The 21,201-nt window shown below is 43.5% G+C and overlaps 1 protein-coding gene and 1 long non-coding RNA gene across 4 annotated transcripts in view; both read left to right on the top strand.

The window, feature by feature from the left end:
* LOC127480496 (uncharacterized) overlaps positions 1–21,201 on the top strand; it is a 115,994-nt gene that overhangs the window by 85,558 nt on the left and 9,235 nt on the right. The window lies entirely within an intron of this gene.
* On the top strand, positions 116–20,619 carry CSDE1 (cold shock domain containing E1). 2 transcript variants are annotated; one of them, XM_051808548.1, is made up of 20 exons: positions 116–228; positions 3,577–4,010; positions 7,481–7,679; positions 8,343–8,452; positions 8,782–8,874; positions 9,395–9,492; positions 9,655–9,736; positions 10,058–10,186; positions 10,340–10,465; positions 11,246–11,458; positions 13,124–13,264; positions 13,353–13,511; positions 14,086–14,193; positions 14,807–14,982; positions 15,380–15,492; positions 16,125–16,244; positions 16,433–16,611; positions 17,240–17,403; positions 18,506–18,638; positions 19,256–20,619. In XM_051808548.1, exons 3-20 carry the CDS (start codon positions 7,481–7,483, stop codon positions 19,301–19,303), a joined length of 2,391 nt encoding a protein of 796 aa, XP_051664508.1. In that variant the 5' UTR covers positions 116–228; positions 3,577–4,010; the 3' UTR covers positions 19,304–20,619. The 2 variants fall into 2 exon arrangements, with proteins under 2 accessions (XP_051664508.1, XP_051664509.1); XM_051808549.1 differs by lacking the exon at positions 8,782–8,874.

Below are 21,201 nucleotides of genomic sequence, written 5' to 3'. Positions count from 1 at the left end.
AGCCCCTCTCCCTCCCCGCGGCCGCCAGGGGGCGCTGCCACCCCCCCCCCCGCGGAGCCCTTCAGCGCGCGCAGCCCCCGCGCGCTCCCGGTGCGCATGCGCGGCCCCGCCCCTTGTCCCCCTCCCCCCGCTGGCGGGCGGCTCTCGCGAGAGCGCCGCGGTCTCAGTCCTACGTGCCGGGCCGTGCTGCTCATGGCGGCGCTGGAGCGGGGGCGCTGAGCTGTTGGGGTGAGTGCGGGCCCGGGGGGGCTCCGCGACCCCCTCACGGCACCGGGGGGGGGCCGCTCCGCCCAGCGCGCCGCCCGCGCACCTCCCGCCGCACCGGGGGCAGCGCGCCCGGAGCGTGTGTGTGTGTGTGGTGGTGGTTGATGGGGGGGGTGTGTGGGGGTGCGGCCTACTAGGCCGGCGGTGCGGGGCGGCGGCGGCGGCCGCGCCGGGACTCGCCGCGTCGCGGGCCGCAGGCGGCCTTAGCGGGCGGGGGCGGCTCGTCGGGTGCTCCGGGCCGCGGCGGAGCGGCCGGGCCGTGCGGGCGGAGGGGCGGCGGCGGCTCCCGGCGTGCCGCGCGCGGCCCCGCCCGGCGCAGCGCGGCCGCGGCCCTTTGTGTGCGGGGAGCGGCCGCCATCGCCCCCCTTTGTGTGCATCGCCCCCCGGCCCGGCCGGCCCGCACGGCCCCGCCGCTGCCGCTGTCACCGGCCCGGCCCGCCCGCGCAACGCGGGCCCCGCTGGCCGCGGCCCCGGCGCCGCCCCTCGGCGCGGCCGCCCCTCGCTCCGCCGCCTCCATCTTGGTGCAGCGCAGTGAGCGCGGACCCGCCGGGCGCCGGCACCGGGCCCGGGCGGCTCCGGAGCTCCGGGGCCGCTTCTCCGCCGCCCGCATCGGGACCCGGCGCGGGACTCTGCCCCGGGCCGCGCACACCCTCTAAAAACCCCGATTTTTGTTTTAACCACTTCGATTTTTTTTTTTTTTAAATTACAGATGTCCTTGGCAGTTCTTTAACTCTTTTCCTCCCCTCCCTCCCCCATATATGTATTTTTCGGACTTGGCTGCCCTGGTGGTGGCTGGACTCGTAGCTGTCACGTGCTGGTTGGGGTGCCAGCGTTCAGTGCTGCCTTCCAGTATCCCCCCGGAAAGATGTGGAGTGGCCTGATCTCCGAGTGTCTGATGGCTGTGTTGTGCGTGCACTCTGAGAATACAAAGTTTTGCCTTCATTAAATTGTATCTTAATCGCGTAAGAGAGGGCTGTTTCTAGAAGCACATGTCCCGATCCATAGAATGCAGGTTCTTGCAGTTGCCTGTTTTTGTGAAGAAAATGGGAAGCAGAACAATGCTGTCATCGGGCAGGTTCCATGTGGGGCTCTATAGGTGCTTTCTGGCTGAACAGCTTCATGTGACTTTACTGTCATTTAGCAGAGTCTGCACATGAAAGGCCTTAAGAACAGGGCTCAGCTCTTCCCTGTCTTTGCATTAAACCTTTCAGCTGTAAATACACAAATGCAGGAGGCAGCAAGACTTGGGGGCTGGGCAGCTGCTCAGGGTGTTTACCATTTGGAGGAGTATTTATAGTAGCTGAATTAAAAGTAAAGAATTTGAGGTTGATGAGCACAGTGAGATATTTTTTCTATTTGCTCGAGTTATGCTTGCTTGGTAAGCTCTTTTTTTAAAAGAACTTCAGTGTAGTAAACCCATCTTATTATCAAGCTGAATTGGCTTTTAATGGAAAGGTTTATACCTTACTTGATTATTAATAAAATTATCTGCAGTCATATTTGATCAGAAGAGGACTTTTGATTATTACGTGAAAATATGGTATATTCTATGCCCAGAAAAAATGATAAATGTAATGTGATACAAGTTACAGCTTTAGGAGAACTCTAATCATATTGGGCTATTAAATGAGAGAAGTACATGAGTAAGAAGATTCCAAGTGCTCAGTTCCTGGGATGCAGTGTGTGCCTGCTTCATTTCTCCTGAACTTGGCCAAGGGGATGCTCATTTGAGAGCTGAAATGCTGCCCAAAAATAACACTGTCCTGCAAGAGATTGTGGCAACAGTTGCCTGGATGTAATGCTGAGGTGTGGGGGAAGCCTGGTGATACTGTTATTATTGCAATAACTTCCTGTCTTCTTGTTGATAATATTTGATAATTGAATCTTTCACTGCAAACCTCTCACACCAGGTACTGGTTTGCACAGCCCTCACCCAGTTTCTTTATTCTCTTTCGTGCAATGGTCTGACAGGAAAACTCATTTCAGCTGGAAGTTTTCAGAGTGGGGGCTGAAGGAGATGCTTCTGCCCAAGGAGATCCCTGAAATCCAAACTTGTGTGAAAGTGGGGATGAGTTTGCACACATTTGGGGTTTGGAGCTCTTGCAGTAGGTGGCTGCAGGCTGCATTTTCACTGGGGTGAGGGTTCAAGTTTCCCTGAATTCAGTTTGAGGCACTTAAGTTGCCTCTTTCAAGTTCACTGAAGGGGGTTCAAAGCTCAGTGTCAGTTGTGAAATTCGCTTTCCTGCTGCAGTAGAGAAATAGGCTTTGTCCATACTTTGTTCTCTTTTGGTGTGGGACTTGTGGAACAACTTGGGGGAGAGTTGTGTTGATGCTTCATACTTTGGATTACTGCAGAATATGCCAGTGGATCCATGGAGTCACAGCTGTGTTGCTTCTTAGCAGCTTTTGTCCACAAAAAGATCCTCCTTTTTTTTAATCTATTTACTGAATAAGCAACAAACTCAAAACTTGATTTGATTTCTTCTCAAGAAAAGCTTCTGTTTTCATCAGGTTTTGTTTTGTGTGGTAGGTGGCAGTTTGCTGGAGCTGCTTTTCTCACGAAAACACAAAGTGGGACTGGAAAACTTTAGGAGGGAATTAATTACTAACTAGTTATTGTTGCAGAAAGCTTTCTCTGTGGTGTTATCTGCCCAAATATCATGTATATGCAATCAACATTTTGCAAAAACTTTTACAAGCCTAGAGAATGGCTCTGCAGTTATTTTACATGCAGCATCTGGACATATAATTGAGAAATTTGTTAATTTTTATACAATTCTAAGTGTGCTTCAGGTATTGCTAATCCTTAACTTACCTCTTGGAACAGAAATGTCAGGAAATTCTAATTCCCATGCATGCATACACCCTGTTGCTAATCTGAGGACCTGTGCAAGCACTTGTTAAATTATGTCATAATTTAATTAATAAGCACACATATAAATTTATTGATAGGACTAATGAGTTAAATATTAATGATAAGTTGGCATGTTAAATGGTACAGCCCTGGACTTTTCCTGAAATGTCTGTGTCTGAAGGGTTTAAAATTGGAAGTACCAATGTCACTGCTTGGAGGTAGTTTTTTGGAAAAGAAAACTGGAAATGGCAATGCCAAATATGTCCCTAAAACAACCTTTCCCAAACTTACAGACCTAAGGTAGAGGAAATGCACCTGTTTGTAGGAACACTTAGGATTGATTTATAAGGGTTGGAACTAGATGGTCTTTAAGGTCCCTTCCAAACCAATCCATTCTGTGATTCTGGGAGAATTTCCTTTCCAGTGATATTCAGTGTGTGTCTTTTCCCTTCCTCCAGTATGAAGTGGAACAGAACAGAATTTACCACCTGAAACTGCTGCTTCAAGTTCAGATCAGGAAAAGAATCAACCACATCAGTAACAACAACTCAAGACCAAAGAAGAGGCAACTTACACTGAAGAAGATACAAGGCTTGATCTGAAACAAGAAGTTTGTGCCTACTCAACAGCTTCAAAAGAGCACGTCCCGACGCTGCTAATAGTCTTTGTTTTCTCCAGTGCTGTAGTGAAACTGCCCAGGGCAGCAGCACTTGTGTTCTCTATAGCTTGATAGATCACCTTCTTTTGCTATCTTTTTTTCTTTCTCTTTTTGTCTCTCCTCCTTTCGTTCCTTTTTTTAAAATAATAGCAGTCTTCATCCTTAGAAACTTGTGCTGAAACAGAAGAATCGGCAAATACTACTGAAAGTGCAATATTTGAATATCACTGCGAGGTTGGTGCTGTGTAAAGAGTTATAGATGTGTTTTTAAACTTAATGAGAACCAATTTATTGACAGAATGGTGTGGGGTCTTTTAGTTTTTTTTAGTAGTTCTTAATAAAAATTATTTTAATAGTGAGGCTTTGGCACAGAGAAGCTGTGGCTGCCCCAGCCCTGGAAGTGTCCAAGGCCAGGTTGGACAGGGCTTGGAGCAACCTGGGCTAGTGGAAGGTGTCCCTGCCCATGGCAGGGGGGTAGAACAAGATGATCCTAAAGGTCCCTTCCAACCCAAACCACTCTGTGATTTTTTGCTGTTGATTTAGTAGTAATATGATGAATTAGTAGTCCCTGCAGTATGGTTCTATTGAACAATACTTATAACCCTGGAGAGCTGATTATTGATGTTCCTCTCTTCTATTAACAGTAGGTTCATGGTTCCAATCCCTATTTTCAAATAACCTGTGTTCAGTGTTTTAATCTTCCTGCACAGGGTTTTTTTACTTCTCTGAGAACTTGTACTGGTGGGTTCATAGTTCATATTCTTGTAAACTAAGTTGGCTGTTGGCAGTGGACAGCAGAGCCAGGTAGTCATCTTGGTCCAGTATGTAACTATTATATTTCAGGTCCAAGAAAGTCTTGTTTGTACATTAATAGGTTGTAGCCTGTTGCTGGAAGTTTCTTAAGGAACAGTTGTATGCCAAGACTCTTGGTGATACATATAAATAGCTGTTATTTGATATTGGTTATGCTCTGTTATAACATTGTTTGAACAGATGTAGGAGTTTGACAATGATCTGGAAAGGCTGCTGGTGCTTTATATTATCTTTCTCTGTACAGCAAGTTTTAGTGCCACCTGAGGAATCTTTGAACTGAAATTGTCAGGCTTTAGAGGATGGATGGGGAGTTTTGTGCTGTGCTCCTAATGCTCCTTTAAACCCAAACTGTTCAAATGGTGTCTGAGTGAGAGGTTACAGCACTGTGGCTTTCTAGGCCTGGGAAAGGCTGCTCTCAACCTGATTGTTAGGTAGATTTTGGTCATTATCTGATGTATCTTCAGTAGCATTGCCTTTAGTCTGTTAGCTCATCTGAGGCAGGGTGTCTGTGTTTGTTGTATCAGAGATGAAGTGGCCATTTTGTGACTCACAGGAGCTCAGTTCAGCTTCCAGAATGGGTTAATGGTCTGGCCTGTAATTCTCCTGGGAGAAGGTATAATAACATATCATTTGCCCTTCCCCCAGCCACCCTACTTGCAGGACCAGTTTATTTTTGACAAGTATTTCAAACTCTAGGATGGCTTAAAACACTTCAGCTGTGGCCTTCCCACAAGGGCATCTTCCTGTGTGTGGAATGTCCTGGGATTGCCTTCCTCGAAAGAGGAGGATTCTTATCTTGGAATGATGCTGGCAGGAACTAATCAGTAAATCTTAGCAGCTTTGTGAAGTGCTTTCTTGTTAGATAACTGAGAAAATGTGTCCCTTTAAACATAATCCAGTGCATAAGAAGGGTGCAACTCCTGTGGCTTTTATCCTTTGTGCTGTTTGGGCTGGACATGAGTGGAAAGAGATCTTTGCTGGGAGCAACAGCTGCCCCAGAGAGGTGGTGGAACCTCTGCTTTTGGAAGTTTCCAAGACTCAGCTGGACAAAGCCCTGTCTACCTTTGTTGCCTAGAGGCCTTTGAGGAGGAGGAGGATGGGCTGGAGTTCTCCTGGGGGTCTCTGCTGGGGTCATGTTCCTAATTCACTGTTTGCTGGCATGCCAGTGTTCCATGACTCGAACATCTTAAGGGTATTGATTGATGCCAGTTATTGCAGGTTGGTAGGGTAAGAATAAGTGGGCAGTATTGATTGAAAGTCAGACATTCCTACTTGTTGTTAAAGGAAAGGAAAATGAGATGTAGAACAAGAAAACAAGCAGTGGATATTACAGAAATTGTAGCAGATTTGCTAATTCACTGAATTTCAAAGAGCTTGGGGTGGTAACACTGTGCTTTGTAAGTGCTGACCAGGACTGTGGTCCCCCAGCTCTGCACTGTGCTGTCACAGCTCTGTGGGATGGACACCATTACGCAGTGTCATGGGATCCTTTTCCCCCTCATATCACCCCCCCACCTTCTGTTATTTGTATTTTTCTTCACCTACTTCTACCCCACGTGAGTGTGAACCAGAAGGGAAGAGAACACCTCCCCCTCTTGGAGGCCAAAACTCTGTCAATCCTTACTTTGTGTGGTTGTTCCCACTTTGGTTTTTTTTCATGTCAGTCTCAAAGAGCAAAGATTTCTGCCCAAGAACTTCCCAGCAGATGTTTTTTGGTGCTCTCTGATCACTTTTAAACTGATTTCCAAACATCATAAGAAGACAAGCTGTATCTGTTCTTTCTGATACACTGAGTAACTCAGTGGCTGTGTTACAGTAAGAAGTGTGACTGTTTTACAAGTTGCTCAGGTGTCCTTTATCTCCACTAAACACATTGCTGACTAATTTTTAATCTCTTCTGCTTGTTGCAGCAAGAAAGCAGAGAACAGATACAGTCTCATTCTGTTTCCAGATTAAATACTCTGGAAACTAACAAATAATTCTGTATTTTAAGATGCATATGGGCTGTTTGGAGGGAGGAAGGGTTGCTTCAGTTGCCTCTCTTGAATTACAGTGTTTAGTGAGGTGTAATACATTTCATCTGATTTAATTGCTAACCTGTAAGTCCAAGTGGCTTACTTGAAAAATGAGACTTGTACATCAAAAAGCCAGTGGGTCAGTAAAGGGATGGGAAATATTTCAAGGTTGAATCTGTGGCTTAAAAAGGAAAAACTTACCCCATTTAGAAAAAAAGTTTTAGTGTATGTAAGTTAATTCCACAGTTCATTACAGATTTAACTTTAGTTTCATGCTATTTTCAGATTTTCTCAGTCTTTCTAGCACTTGAGCTTCTGTGCCCCAGGAATGTCAATTTAGGTTTTAATTCTGGATATTAATTCCATAACTCTACAAAACTGTTTCATTAATACCATTTTTTTTTTAGTGTGAAAGACTGAACCCAAACTAGGGACAAACTATGCAGGGATGTGAACCTAATTGCATTGGCTCACAACTGTTGCATTTTCCAAATTAAACAGGTGATTAGAAAGAGCAGATATTTGAGATATTTTCAGGCTTCCGTGTGAAACAGTGAATGTGGGAGCGTGGGAATGTGAGGTGGAATACTTACTCTAAAAATGTCAGAAGTTTGGTTTGCTCTAAGCAAGCTTTATTTGGGTGTTAGAGTTCTGGCTTATTTTATAAATACCTTGCCTGTTTAAATGTTAAGGCTTCCTGCATTACAGAAACATCACTATTTTGGTGGGTTTACCCTAATTTAGAAATTATTAACGTTTACTTGTGTCAGTAACTTCCACAAGCTCTCTGTCAGTTATTACGTTACAAGGACACGGAAAAACTGATTTTAACTATTGGTTTGTTTGTTTTTTTTCCCTGTGCTTTCTTCCCACCAGATGAGCTTTGATCCAAACCTGCTCCACAACAATGGACACAACGGGTACCCCAACGGTACTTCGGCGGCGCTGCGCGAGACTGGGGTGATAGAGAAGCTGCTGACCTCGTATGGGTTCATCCAGTGCTCCGAGCGGCAGGCCAGGCTCTTCTTCCACTGCTCACAGTACAACGGCAACCTGCAGGAGCTCAAAGTGGGAGGTAAAGGCAGCAGCTCTGGGTGCAGAGCAGTCTCTTTCCCTTGCCACAAAATACCCTTTTTATCCCGTGACACCAGCAGTTGTTTTGGCTTCTGGCCGTTCAACAAATAACCCACCGCTCCTGGTGGGAGCCCTGCCCAGCACTTTGTGCAGCCTGTGGTGCACACAGCTGGAAAGGTGCACTGTTAGGTCAAACTTGTCTAGCTGAGATGCAGACAAGTACTCAGACTGTGGGAGAATTTACCCCTCGTCCTCCCTGTTTCTTTTTTAAGCATGAGTTGTTTGGAATGAGTTGTTTTTCAGCATGGGGAGGCTGCGACTTCGTGCTGATAATTAGCGTGGCAGTGAAGTTTCTAAACTGATTAATGGCCTGTGTTATGTTGCGTGAACTTCAGTGTGGAGTCTGCTGCATAGTGAGGGAGGGAATTACCATGGAATTACAGTAGAATATTCATTAGCAGCAGGAGAGAAAGAACAGAATAACCAGAGAAATACATGCAAATAGTGTGTCCTTCCTTGGTAACAAAAGCACCTGAGTTCTACTTCGTTGTGTTTGGCTACAAGCAGTGAATTGTCAAACACAGCCACTTAGTGATTTTTATCCAAAACCAAACAAACAGACCCAACCAGAACTCTCTCATTGTCATGTTTGATTGTCTTGCAGATGACGTTGAGTTTGAAGTGTCTTCTGATCGCCGAACTGGAAAACCCATTGCTATTAAATTGGTGAAGATAAAACCAGAAATCTTACCTGAAGAACGAATAAATGGACAAGTTAGTGTCTATTTTCTATCCCTGCATAGTTTCCATCCCTTACTCCAGTGCAGAAGGCTGGGTTCATTTAGCATGCATATTAACTACATGCAGTGTAGTTCACTGAAACACATTTCAGTGTGTTCTGGTAAAAGTTTGAGCTCTTCCTTGGCTCCAAACACTTCTTGGAGCCGAGAGGTTCTGTGAGCTGGAAGCTTTGCAGCGTGGCATTCCCTGTTGAGTGTGTAGTAGAGGGTACTGAGATTCATTTTGTGTTCAACAAAAATGCCACTCCTGACATGACTAGCAATGGATTTTTTTTTTATTTTTTTTTTTTTTTTGACTGGTAGGTTGTGTGTGCTGTTCCTCACAATTTAGAGAGTAAATCTCCAGCTGCCCCGGGTCAAAGTCCAACAGGGAGTGTTTGCTACGAACGTAATGGGGTAAAGCTTGTGCATTTTACTTGAACTCTTCACTGATCCATCACTGTGGTCTATGAGCAAAATAAAAGATTCAATTTAATGTGGACATTAAATTGCACTGAACTGTGCAGTTCTTGGCCAAAAAAAGAAAAAAAAAAAAAGCATGCTTTGGTAATTACCACAAACAGTAATGTTATTTTTGACAGTTTGCTTGCTTATGTCTGTGGAGAACTTTTTACTGAGCCAAATAGTTGTTCTCCTTTAAAACTTCATGGAGTTCACATCTCCTTATCTTGAACTTCTAAAGTTTAGAAATTGAATTTTAAAGATGGCCACGTACAAACCTGTCAACTTTAAGTTGCTTGTCACAGACCCATCAAAACAGCACGATGGAAAAAAGAATGTTTTGCATGCCATGTTTGATCATTGTCAGTTTTCTCACTAAATCAAGCAGATATTGTTATTAAACAAAACTGTGTTAATCTTTCTTTGAAACAGCTATGCTGCAAATAGAGTAACTTTAGTTAATGTTAATTTACAGGAAGTATTTTACCTGACTTACACCCCAGAGGATGTTGAAGGAAATGTACAGCTGGAAACAGGAGATAAAATAAACTTTATAATTGATACAAACAAACAGTAAGTTGGTCTTGCTTTTCTGGCTTCATATTGGTTTTAGTGGTCAGGCAGAATTCATACTTGTTCTGAGAAATGAAAATGAAATTACATGAAATAGAACCTTCGTTTTTGTTTCAGTTTTTAATTGTTTAAGTTTTGCCCTGTTTTTTTTCCCCCCTCTAGTACTGGTGCTGTAAGTGCTCGTAACATTATGCTATTAAAAAAGAAACAAGCCCGCTGTCAAGGAGTAGTCTGTGCCATGAAAGTGAGTGATTTTAAGTTTCATTTGAAAATAAAATGCTGTTTTGAAAAAAAAAAAGCACTTTTAAAAGTAATACACTGAAGTTAGTAAGAGCTACTAACAGTTTGAGCTGTGGGTGTAAATTGTGTGAAACGGTTTAAACAGCTCTTCTTAAAAAAAGAAAGTCCCATTTACTTCTGCTTTTATATATTTTGTGGTAGCCTGTTAGCTGTGTGCACCACTGGGATTCATAATCTATTATTGTGTTTGATAGAACCTGTAAAATTATTTCTTGGTGTGTTACAATAATGGACAATTTATTAAACGCTTTTTTTCTGTTCATAGGAAGCCTTTGGATTTATTGAGAGAGGTGATGTCGTGAAGGAGATATTCTTTCACTATAGTGAATTTAAAGGTGACCTAGAAACCTTACAGCCTGGTGATGATGTGGAGTTTACAATCAAAGACAGAAATGTAAGACGAAATCCAGTAAAACGGGAGCCAAGATCTTTGGGCATGAACTGCACTGTTTGCTCCAGCTTTGGGAAGGGGGGAGGAGGTTCACTGGGAAATGTCTGTTGCTGTCTCTCTTCTTTTTGGGGTATTTGACTGGGTTTGTGTTCTTAGGGTAAAGAAGTTGCAACAGATGTTAGACTGCTGCCTCAAGGAACTGTCATTTTTGAAGACATCAGCATTGAACATTTTGAAGGAACTGTAACCAAAGTAATTCCAAAAGTACCCAGCAAAAACCAGGTGAATGTCAGTGGTTACTTCAATTTGTGAAGTGGTGCTTTGATTGTATTGAATTCCAGCCAAACAGTTAAAGTGTTCCCCTTTCCCTGTACCTGTCAGCTGCATAAGCATCGTGTCACAGGAAAGGATTTATTCTTTTTCTTTTATTTTATATCCAAAGAGTTATGGTAGTGGGACATTGGGGAGTGTGTGTGTTCTTTAACATTTCAAATACTTACAGCTGAATTTTGTGCATTTAGGACATATCTTTAAGGCAAAAGAGTAGGGAAAAGGGGAAAAGTATTTGCTGGGATAAGCCAGATCTATGGATTCCTGTGAGCATTAACAGTTAATGCAGCTTTTAATCTGTAATGTTTGACTTAGGGGTAAGAGTGTTCATAAGCACTTCCTTTAAGGTTTTAGGTGGGTCTCTGTTGTTGTTGTGGGAAGGTTTGGGGTGTTTTGTTGCTTTTGTGTGTTTTGAGTAAGAAATGTGTGTGTTTGTTTGACAAGAAAGAACTTTCAGAAGTGGAGTGAGTATGGTTATAAATTTAATTCTTGAAATAGGCTTAATTTCTCTATCAGCACATGCTGGGTGCTTAAAAAAAACCTCCAAACCAAACCACAACAACAAACCCCACCTCGTGTTTGGCTGTGAACAGTTAATTCCCCCTGAGGAGTGGCAGGAACGAAGCACAGCTCTGAGTCCAGCAGGCATTTGGCAGAAATATCGTGTTCTCTGCACTTAAGCTGAGTCTTGTGGGTAAACTCCCCTTTCCTGGGGGGTTTTTGTGTCTCCAGAGTGATCCTTTACCCGGCCGCATCAAGGTGGACTTTGTGATTCCCAAAGAACTTCCCTTTGGAGACAAAGACACGAAATCCAAGGTGACCTTGCTGGAGAGTGACCACGTGCGGTTCAACATCTCGACGGACAGACGTGACAAACTGGAACGTGCCACCAACATCGAGGTTCTCCCCAACACTTTCCAGTTTACCAATGAAACTAGAGAAATGGCAAGTACCTGCCTTCTAAAAATTGTGAATTTTTGAGGCAAAATGAAAGCAAAACGTGGAGGGAGTTGTAAACAAAAATGTAAAAATCGGTGATGTCTTGCAGTGCCTTCTCTGAAATCCAGTCCTCAGATGTGCAGTCCAAACCAAGTGTTTAAATGGTAGAAAATTCAGAATTAATCCTCTACATCTTTGCCTTAAAAGAATAAAAAATTAGCTTTTTTTTTAACATTTAAAGGAAACCATATTAGAAAATGAGACCTTAGTTGGCCCTCTTGGAGGGGATTGGTGGTTATAGTAATGCAGTCTTGAACTGTTAGTTTAAAAATTAATATACTTTGAGTCATAGGTAGGTAACTTACTCATGTTCCTTGGGAAAACTGGTAGAACCTGGGCCTTTTCTGGTTCACATAGTGAAAAATCTTAATAACTGGAGGAGGAACTGTGTGCAGCTTTTGGATTTTGTGGGTTTTGGCCAATCTCTTTCTGAGGCTCAAGCAGAAGGATGGTAAAGAGCAGGGAGTTCTCTCACATACAAAACCTCTTTGTGGATTACAGGGACTAAGATGGGTGTACTAATGAGTATTATAGAATATCTTTCATTCCTGTAACTTGGAATGTTGGTTCTGTTCCAACCAGACTGTAACTTTGCCTTCATTTTCAATTGAAGTCCAATTACAGTGTTGTAACATCAGTGTGCTGTGAATTATGACCCTTTACTTTAAAAAAACCCTGAACTTTGACTTCAGCCTCTGAGTTTTGGGGATTCTGTCCTATAGAATTCTTATATTTCTGCTCTGGCTTGAAACATCTGCCTACCTGAATTGAGCTGTCATTGAGGTGACAAGTGTTGGCAGCTTCTGGAAAGGTTGGCTGGTTTGCTGGAGTTTGTGAAAGCTGTTTAAGAGCAGAATGTTCCTAAAGGTGGGAAGTACCTTTGCCATTCAGTCATTCAGATCCTCTGAGCTTGCCCTGAGACCTGCTAAAGGCTCTGGAGTAACTGGGTTGAATGGAATATGTAAATAAATCCTTTCTCAGTTCTGGTGTGATCTGGTACTAGGGTTTGTTTTGTTAACAGGATTTTCTGTTTACCATTCAGCATTCCATTTCTGGTGGTTATCAGGAAGGCCACTAAAATATTATGGAACATGCTTACCATAACATACACCCATGGATAGGGTAGTGTTGTTAAACAGCTTCTTCATAGTTCCTTCTTTTGTGTCTGAAAATTAGATGTTTTTTTCTCTTAAACTTCCCTCTAATTTTGTTTTCTTTTTATGTAGGCTCTTCTATATTTTCTTTGTGTTTATGCATGTTTTATATACTCCTGTAGATGATGTAGTATTTGTAGAGTTGCCCCTTTCAAGATTGTGTTCTCTGTGTAGTAGTACTGGCAGAATTTTAACCACAGTCCTTCTTGTTAGTGGCTTAAATTAATCTTTTCCACTCTTTATAAGAAATTAAGTAGAGGAACTGGGTTAGTAGGACTTGTTTGCATTTTGGGTTGACCATAACCATTAGCATTAGGTTTGCAAGGAAGCACATTGCAAAAATGAAGTGTTTTCACAGGATTGAGGCCCTATTGCAGACTCCAGACAGGTGGAGCACCTGCAGACAGGTGTCACACAGCAGTAATAACTCTGTAATTGCTGATTTTCCTGTTCTCAGGGTGTGATTGCAGCGATGAGAGATGGCTTTGGCTTCATTAAGTGTGTGGACAGGGATGCTCGGATGTTCTTCCACTTCAGTGAAATCATGGATGGGAATCAGCTCCATATTTCTGATGAAGTGGAGTTCACTGTCGTTCCTGTGAGTGAGATTAATATTTCTATAAAATCCTAGTGTTTAAAGAACTTATGTGCAGTCTGTCTAACATCTGATGGATCATCTTTTTCAGGATATGTTGTCTGCCCAAAGGAACCATGCCATAAGGATTAAAAAGCTCCCCAAGGGCACAGTTTCTTTCCACACCCAATCAGAACATCGTTTTGTGGGCACTATAGACAAAGAAGCCACTCCAGCCAAAGCCACTAGCCCAAATAAAGGCAAAGAGAAGGTAATGCTGCTCTGCTAGAATACCTTTTCTCCATTCTTGGCATTGGAGACTGGGGCTGCTTCCTTAAAACCTGTAATTGCACTGGTTTTGATGTACCATTTATCCTGTATAAATGTGAATGACACTGAATAGCTGATGACAGCAGTCAGTGAAAACTAACTTGGGTGAACAGGATCATAAACAGTACTTCTGTTATCATGTTGTTGAGCATAAATTCCAGAAACTTGATGGGAAGTTTCTTTCTACCTCCCACTACGTAAGATACTAGATAGAATTGTTTAAAAATTAAGTTTCTAGAGCTGGAAGGGAACCTCTTATTGTTTTGTCATGCTTTTTAAACAACCCCAAAATATTTAAGGTTCCAGTAAATACTTCCTGGAACTGGTGCTAATACTTTTATTTCCTTTAAACATATTGTCTGTCATCATTTAAAGCTTACTCAGTTTGGTTGTGGTTTTGAGCAATTATTGTAAAACCTCTGAGACTCCAATGAGCAGAGCTTGAAGTGTGTGTAGGAAACTTCTTTGCTTACAAATGAGACACTGACTGCTGAATTCTGACCTCTTGTTTTCAGGAAGCTGAAGATGGAATAATTGTGTATGATGACTGTGGAGTAAAACTGACCATTCCTTACCAGGCCAAGGATGTGGAAGGATCTACTAATCCCCAGATAGGAGATAAGGTGATATAACTAAGTGTGCTCTTGGGAAATATTGTTCTGTGTATTGTGAGGTGTGAGCTTCTCTTTGCCTTATTCCTGGATTTTTCTTCCTCTTGGAACAAACAATGGACAAGGCACCTGTGTAATATGACCTGGAATACTGGTTTTGAGTGGCTTAATCTTCTGTATAACTAAAAAATATCTTCCAGCCTGGTGATACATAGATGAAAATAGTGTCTTATTTGTAAAGGATGCTTTTTAAAAGAGGAATTGTTTAAAAACTGAAGCAAGTGAAGCAAGGTACCTCTTAATGTGGGTCACTGGTGTGGGAAAAGGAGAGTTTCTCTCCACATAAACAGAGAGTTTGTCTTTTTAAGTGATAAAAAGCTGAGTGCTGGAGGCTGGCCTGCCTTACAGGTATCCCAGGTGTGACTGCTGCTCTCTGGAATATAGGAGATGTCCATGACTGACATGTTTATGGGGAAGTATTGACTAGGAAACCACTTTCCTGGAGACCCTAGGAACTGATTCAGAGCTGCACTGCTTTGAAATTAGTAGGTTTGGGTGTTCTTTGTTGGTGGTCATGGTTTATTTGGGTTTTTCTGTCTAGTGTTGATTAACACCTCTTCAACAGGTCGAGTTCTGTGTGTGTGAAGTGAAGAGAACTGGTCTGCAAACAGCTGTTTCTGTCAGAATGCTGGGACGCAATTACAGCTCTAAGAGGCTTTTGGGATATGTGGCAGCCCTGAAAGATAACTTTGGATTTATTGAAACAGCCAATCATGATAAGGAGATCTTCTTCCACTACAGGTGAATGAGAATTTTAATATTATTTGGTTGTTTGTCTGTTGTGGGGTTTTGTTTGGTTGACTGTTAAACTTATTGTCACTTCACACACACACACACACACACACACACACACACACATATATATATGCTTAGATATCTACAGTTCCATTTTATTATCTCAGCTGGACTGGTTCAGGCTTTTCTATTAGTCAGCAGTCCTGGTGTTCTGTGCCCCTGAATCCCAGATCCAGTTGTGTTTGTATATTTGAAAATGCTTCACTTTCCTTAATAAAGATTTCTTAAAAATGTGAACTGTTGAGCAATTAAACAGTTTCTGATCAACTGATGTGGATGTTGGATGAGCATCACTGTTGTCATGTTAACTAAAGGAAAACTGTGCCTCATTCTGTTCCTGCAGTGAATACTGTGGAGATATTGATAGCCTGGAACTTGGAGACACTGTGGAATACAGCTTGTCAAAAGGCAAAGGAAACAAAGTTAGTGCAGAGAAGGTGAACAAAACACATGCAGGTAAGGCTGTACCTGGTGTTTTCTGCTGACAGGGCTCTTGGCAGGTGATGATGGGTAAAGGTTAATAATCTGTTTATGGCTGGAACTTAGATCAAGAAGATGCTTAATGTGAGGTGGTTGTTGGTTTCCTGAAAGCTGCTGCCTGTGTTTCCAGAGAAAGGAAAACACAGAGCAGCAGTTCTGGAAACAGTAGCAATTCTTTGGATCTTTATTGTGCTCTGAACCCTTCAGCTGGGGGGTTATAAGGAGAGACAGAGTGGCAGAACTGGCCAAATTAGTAACTGCATTACTTGTGCTGTACTTCACAGAGGGAAGGTTGCAGGAGGGAGGCAGATGAGGGTATTAGAAACTTGTGAGGGGGGGAAATGCCCACTTATATTGGATGCTTAAAGCAGGGAGTGCAGTGGAAAAGAGGTGAAATACTTTGATTTGCTTTTCAATCTCCATGGCCTTGAGTTTCTTGAGAAACCAATATTTTTCTACTTCCACATATGAAATGTCTCTGTTGTTTTGATTAGGTCAGGCAGTTCCAAACTGTTGGCTCCTGGTCAATCTGAATCACTTAATTTAATTAACTTTAAAATAAACTATGGTTAGAATGTTCTATTCTTCTATTGTCTGTCTCTTTTCAGTGAATGGTATCACTGAAGAAGCTGATCCAACTGTTTACTCTGGTAAAGTAATTCGTCCTTTGAGGAGTGTAGATCCCACACAGACTGAGTACCAGGGCATGATTGAAGTCATGGAAGATGGTAAGATTTGTTACTTTTAAGTGTTCATTTCACAAGTGTACAAGAAGTGCACAAGTTGCACTGTAAATAGAGGTGTTGGGGATTATATGGACACTGCTAAGGTGGCAGTAAAAGTTGCATTTTTAATATTGGAAGTCTGAACTCAGTGGGAAAGGCCTCTCAGTTCTGCCTTGTGCTTTCCCCCCCAGGTGAGATGAAAGGAGAGGTTTATCCATTTGGAATTGTTGGAATGGCAAACAAAGGTGACTGTCTGCAGAAGGGGGAGACAGTGAAGTTCCAGCTCTGTGTCCTCGGGCAGAACGGGCAGACGATGGCTGTGAACATCACCCCGTTCCGCAGAGCCACCGTGGAGTGTGTCAAGGACCAGGTGAGGGGCTGCTGGGAGCACAAGGGGCACGTTGGTAGGAAAATCAACCTTCACATGCTCTGAGGGAGCTTCTTCACAGCATCCAGCAGTCAGTGGTGATAGACCACCTGAAGTGCAAAGGCTGATTATGGCCCTCAAGAATGGTTACAAGTTCAGTGCTGTGAGTGTTTTCTGGGTTTATAGTTATTGTGCAGCACTAATCTCTAGTCATTTATGGAGAGGCTGAGTGAGTTTTGCTGGTTTACACATGAGTAGAGTGGCAAATGGAAGTAACTGGCTTCTTATCCCAGTGACAGACCAAAGAAACCTTTCAGGGAGCCTAGAACTTGCAGCAGTGCTCATCTTAGTTTAATACAGCTGCCAGGACTTGGGCAGTTTTCAGAACTTGTTCTATAGACTTTGGAATTTAGGTTTGAGTTTACAAATCCAAGAAGAGTACCTGGATTTCCAGAAGTGTTGTTTCTAGACAGAATGTTCTATTCAGTGTAGAAATTGCATTTCCACTTCCCTTAGGCACCACAGAGTTTTGGAGGGTTTGTAGATGCAGTTGAACTGCAATGATGAGTAAGTTACTGCCTCTGTTTGGGTCAAGAGGGAATCAATAACCTTGTGATGTGTTGCTTTTCAGTTTGGTTTCATTAACTACGAAGTTGGTGACAGCAAAAAGCTCTTCTTCCATGTCAAAGAAGTGCAGGATGGTGTGGAGCTCCAGGCTGGGGATGAAGTGGAGTTCTCCGTAATCCTGAACCAGCGCACAGGAAAATGCAGTGCCTGTAACGTGTGGCGTGTCTGGTGAGGCTTGGGAACGACAGGGATTGAACCTGGCACAGTGTCTGCATCACAGCAGTGCCCTGCAGGCTGCTTCAGCCTGAGCTGGGCTGCTCCTGGAACAGGAGCTCTGGATTCCAGCTGCCTTCAGGGAGAGCCTCACCTGAGAGCTGCCAGCACTTAGAGGGGGATGCAGTGCAGGGCAGCAGCAGGACTCCCAGCTCCTCCTAGTTACAGACAGCTTGTTCCCTTCTTAATCTGTTCTTAAAAACTCCCCCTGTAGCAGGAATTAGGGTACAGCCTTGGAAGTAGAAGTTAATGGTAAGAAAACTGAGAGTATTCCTGTGTGGATGCTGGCCTCTGGCCAGCACATTCCATAGTGCTGCCACCTGTTTTCTGAAGAGCAACTTTCATTTTTAAATAGAAAACTCGTGTTGTTAGGGACTCTTCTTTTTGGTATGGCATTTCTTAAGGCTTATGGGTATTTTTTTGCTTTTGAGCTACTTGTAGAAAACTGCACAGTTTGGATTTTGCTTAAGCTTGAGGTAGCACTTCTGCAGTGACACAAAGCTAATGTGTAATTTTTTTCTCAGAGTTCTCTGTTCCCATCATCTTCAGAGATGTTAATGCTCTGCCACTGGCAGCTCAAAAGCTTTTGTTATTGCAGTTAAATTATAGAATTCTAGAATTGTTTGGGTTGGAAGAGACCTTAAAAGCCATCTCGTTCCACCCCCAACCATGGGCAGGGACACCTTCCACTGGCACAGGTTGCTCCAGGACCTGTCCAACCTGTCCTTGGACACTTCCAGGAATGGGGCAGCCACAGCTTCTCTGGGTAACAGAAATGTAGGAAATACTACTTATATAAGTGTGAGAGTAAATGCAACAGCTCAAGTCACTAAAGAACAGCTTTTGGAGAACACTGAGCTGCTGCTATTTCAGAGTCCTGTGTGGAAGGTAAAGCTTTGGGGCAGAGTCCCAATGTCAGCCAGGATAAATTGCACTAGTGCTTCATGGGGACAGTCCAAATTGCTATAAAGTACTGTAGTGAAGGGCTGGGTATGAATGAGGCCTCTGGCAGCAGCTGTGGGGAGTCACCAGTGCCCTGTGTGTGCCTCTGTTACAGCGAAGGCGCCAAGGCCGTTGCTGCTCCGCGTCCCGACAGACTCGTGAACCGTTTAAAGAGCATCAACCTGGACGACGCCAACGCCCCGCGGCTCACAGTGCTCCGCCAGCCCCGGGGGCCCGACAACTCAAAGGTACACACTGCCAGGGGCACTGCAGGGGGTGCCTTGCTCTGGGAGCACAGCAGTGCTTCCTCTGGTAGAGCGGGAGCTGTCACATACCTGGTGTCTGCTTCCATCTGGTGCTGAACTGCTCACCTGCTGTGTGAGGTTGGGTTTGTTTAGCACCCAGGGTGCTGTGCCCCGTGTCAGTGATGTGTGCTGGGGTTTCAGAGCAGCACACACTAGAGGAGTCACCAACTGCTGCTTGCTTTCTAGCCCACAATGGTTATCTTGGTTATAAACCTGCTGCCCTTCTCGGAGGCAGTAAGTGAAATCCCTCTACCCAAATTTGGCTTTCACTTAAGGTTTGCCACCGTGTGATAAACAGGAGTGACGTGTCTGGGATCTGAAGAGCAAACTGTCTGGAAGCTGTGCAGTGTCTAGGACTGTAAAGAACTCCCCACAGAACCTGTTTCTGAAGACAGATATGACTAATTAGAAACGTGCTAATGCTGTGCTTTGGTGGAACGGATCGGCTTTGCCTCAGAGCCCGGCGGTCGGACTTGACGGTCCCAAAGATCTTTCCCAGTCAAGATGATTTCATGATTCCACGATGCTGGAGCTAAAAGTTTGCTTTGTTTTCCTTGCAGGGATTTGGTGCAGAGAGAAAGATCCGCCAGGCTGGTGTTATAGACTGATCCCAACCCCACGCCGACGTCGGGCCGCGCGGTGGGGCTGGCGAAGGGTACTGAATATCTCCCTGTTCATCCCTTCCTCCAAATTCTCAGAAGCTATTCCACCGGTTTTAACACCTTCTCATGTTATGTTTAAAATTAAATTTACGAAACCATTTTAAATTTCTGCACAGTTGCATTCTGGAGAACTTTAAGGTGGCGCCTTATAGTATCACATTTTAGAAGCTTGTTTTGAATGGTGCATTTAACGCAACTGGTAACTGCAATCTCCATTGCCTCTGTGAGTAAACATAGACAGCTCTGCTCGGGCAGACCTTGTGGAATTCTGCACTACAGTTATTATGCTTTATCCTTGTTTTTGGCCAAGGTTTATTATGCCTTAGTGCTCAGTTGCATTATATTCCCTCCCGAGCGGAGGGGAAGGCTCACTTCAGCTCACTCTGCTCAAATTCTGAGGACCATGTGAGGGTGGAATAAGTTCAGTTTATATCAGATCTCGATGAACATTCAGATACCTTGAGTTGATGGCCAAATGTTATAGTGTTTTCCTAGTTCATTTAACTTGACTCCTTTTAGCCAGTCGTTAGAGCTCAGTGCAAGTCTCTCCCAGGGTCGGTGGATTTTGTGGTGTTCTGGAACAGACAGTGCAGAATTTCATAAGGCTGAGGTGTGCCATCAGTGTGGTAATTTAAATATATTTAAAACAATGCACAAATCTGCTGCTGCTTAGAACACTGCAGCTTCTAAACCCAGTTTCTTTTACTGATTTAAATTTAAAAAGAAAGAAGTTGTGCCTGAAGTGAATACATTTTTTTTGTTCTTTTTGCAGCCGGCACCCAGTGTACTGTAAGAGAATAAATACTTAGGCTTTCCATAGCTGTATTGAGACTTTCATCAAGGTGAATAGTTGATGTCTGTGTGCTTTTTTTTTTTTTGTTTATTTTTTTTGTTTTGATTTATTTTTTTGTTTTGGTTTTTTTTTTTTCTTTTTTTGGGTTTTTTTTCCCTCCCCTCCCCTTGCCCCCTCCCTCCATTTCCCCAGTCACACTTTTATCAAGCAAGAAAACTGAATGATTGGTCTAAGTATTACTTTAACCAAAAAGATCAGGAGTTACTTTTTGGAATAGAGGGCAGTACTGTGGTTTTTTTTTTTTGTTTTGTTTTGTTTTGTTTTTTCATGTTACCTCTATTCTCAATTTAGGGTTTTCTTCTCTGGGAGATGCATTATCTTTGTAAAACAAAACATTGCTTTCTCCAATTTTTTTTCTGTTAATGGCAAAGAATGGAAATAGAATAAAGTTTTACTGATTTTGAAAAAAGCCTCACTGTGCTCTGCCTCTTCCTTCCACGGTGGGGGATGTGTTAGATCCCTGTCATCCCAGCCATGGGCTCATTCCCAGTGCCATCCAATTCACACACCAAGGTGAGGGATTTCAGTGTTTTATTCTAGTTTGCACAAAGCAGGGAGCTGGTGGCTCCCACAAAAGGCTCCCTGATCATCAAAACCTTACACTATTTGTACATTTTAACTAACGCAGAAGCATTAATTGGTTACAAATTACGCAGCTTTTCTATTAATTAGTACTTAACCCCCTACTTTCAAGTTACAGCTCTCATTTCTTGTGCTAATTAGTCCCCAGGTGCAGTTATTCATCTGAGTCTTCATTGGGGTCTGTTCTGAGGAGGTGATCAGTGGGTCCCCACTGCTGGAATTGCCTTTCCCCCAGTTACTGCTCAGCCCTGCTCACCTCATTCCTGGTGTTTCTAATCCAGACAGCCTTGGGATTGTCTTCTCTTACCCTTTAAACCAAAGATCAGCCAAGCATGTGATGCTCACAGTGCAATCCCTCAATCAGAACTGTCCAGCTCCAGCTCCTGATTGCACTTCAGGTTGTTGAAGT

Source organism: Manacus candei, unplaced genomic scaffold (genome assembly GCF_025592945.1).
Source record: "Manacus candei isolate 608988 ecotype Guabito, Panama unplaced genomic scaffold, ASM2559294v1 h1tg000073l, whole genome shotgun sequence".
NCBI lineage: Eukaryota > Metazoa > Chordata > Aves > Passeriformes > Pipridae > Manacus > Manacus candei.
The sequence above is the reverse complement of the archived record's forward strand: the minus strand, read 5'-3'. Positions and strand labels throughout refer to the sequence as shown.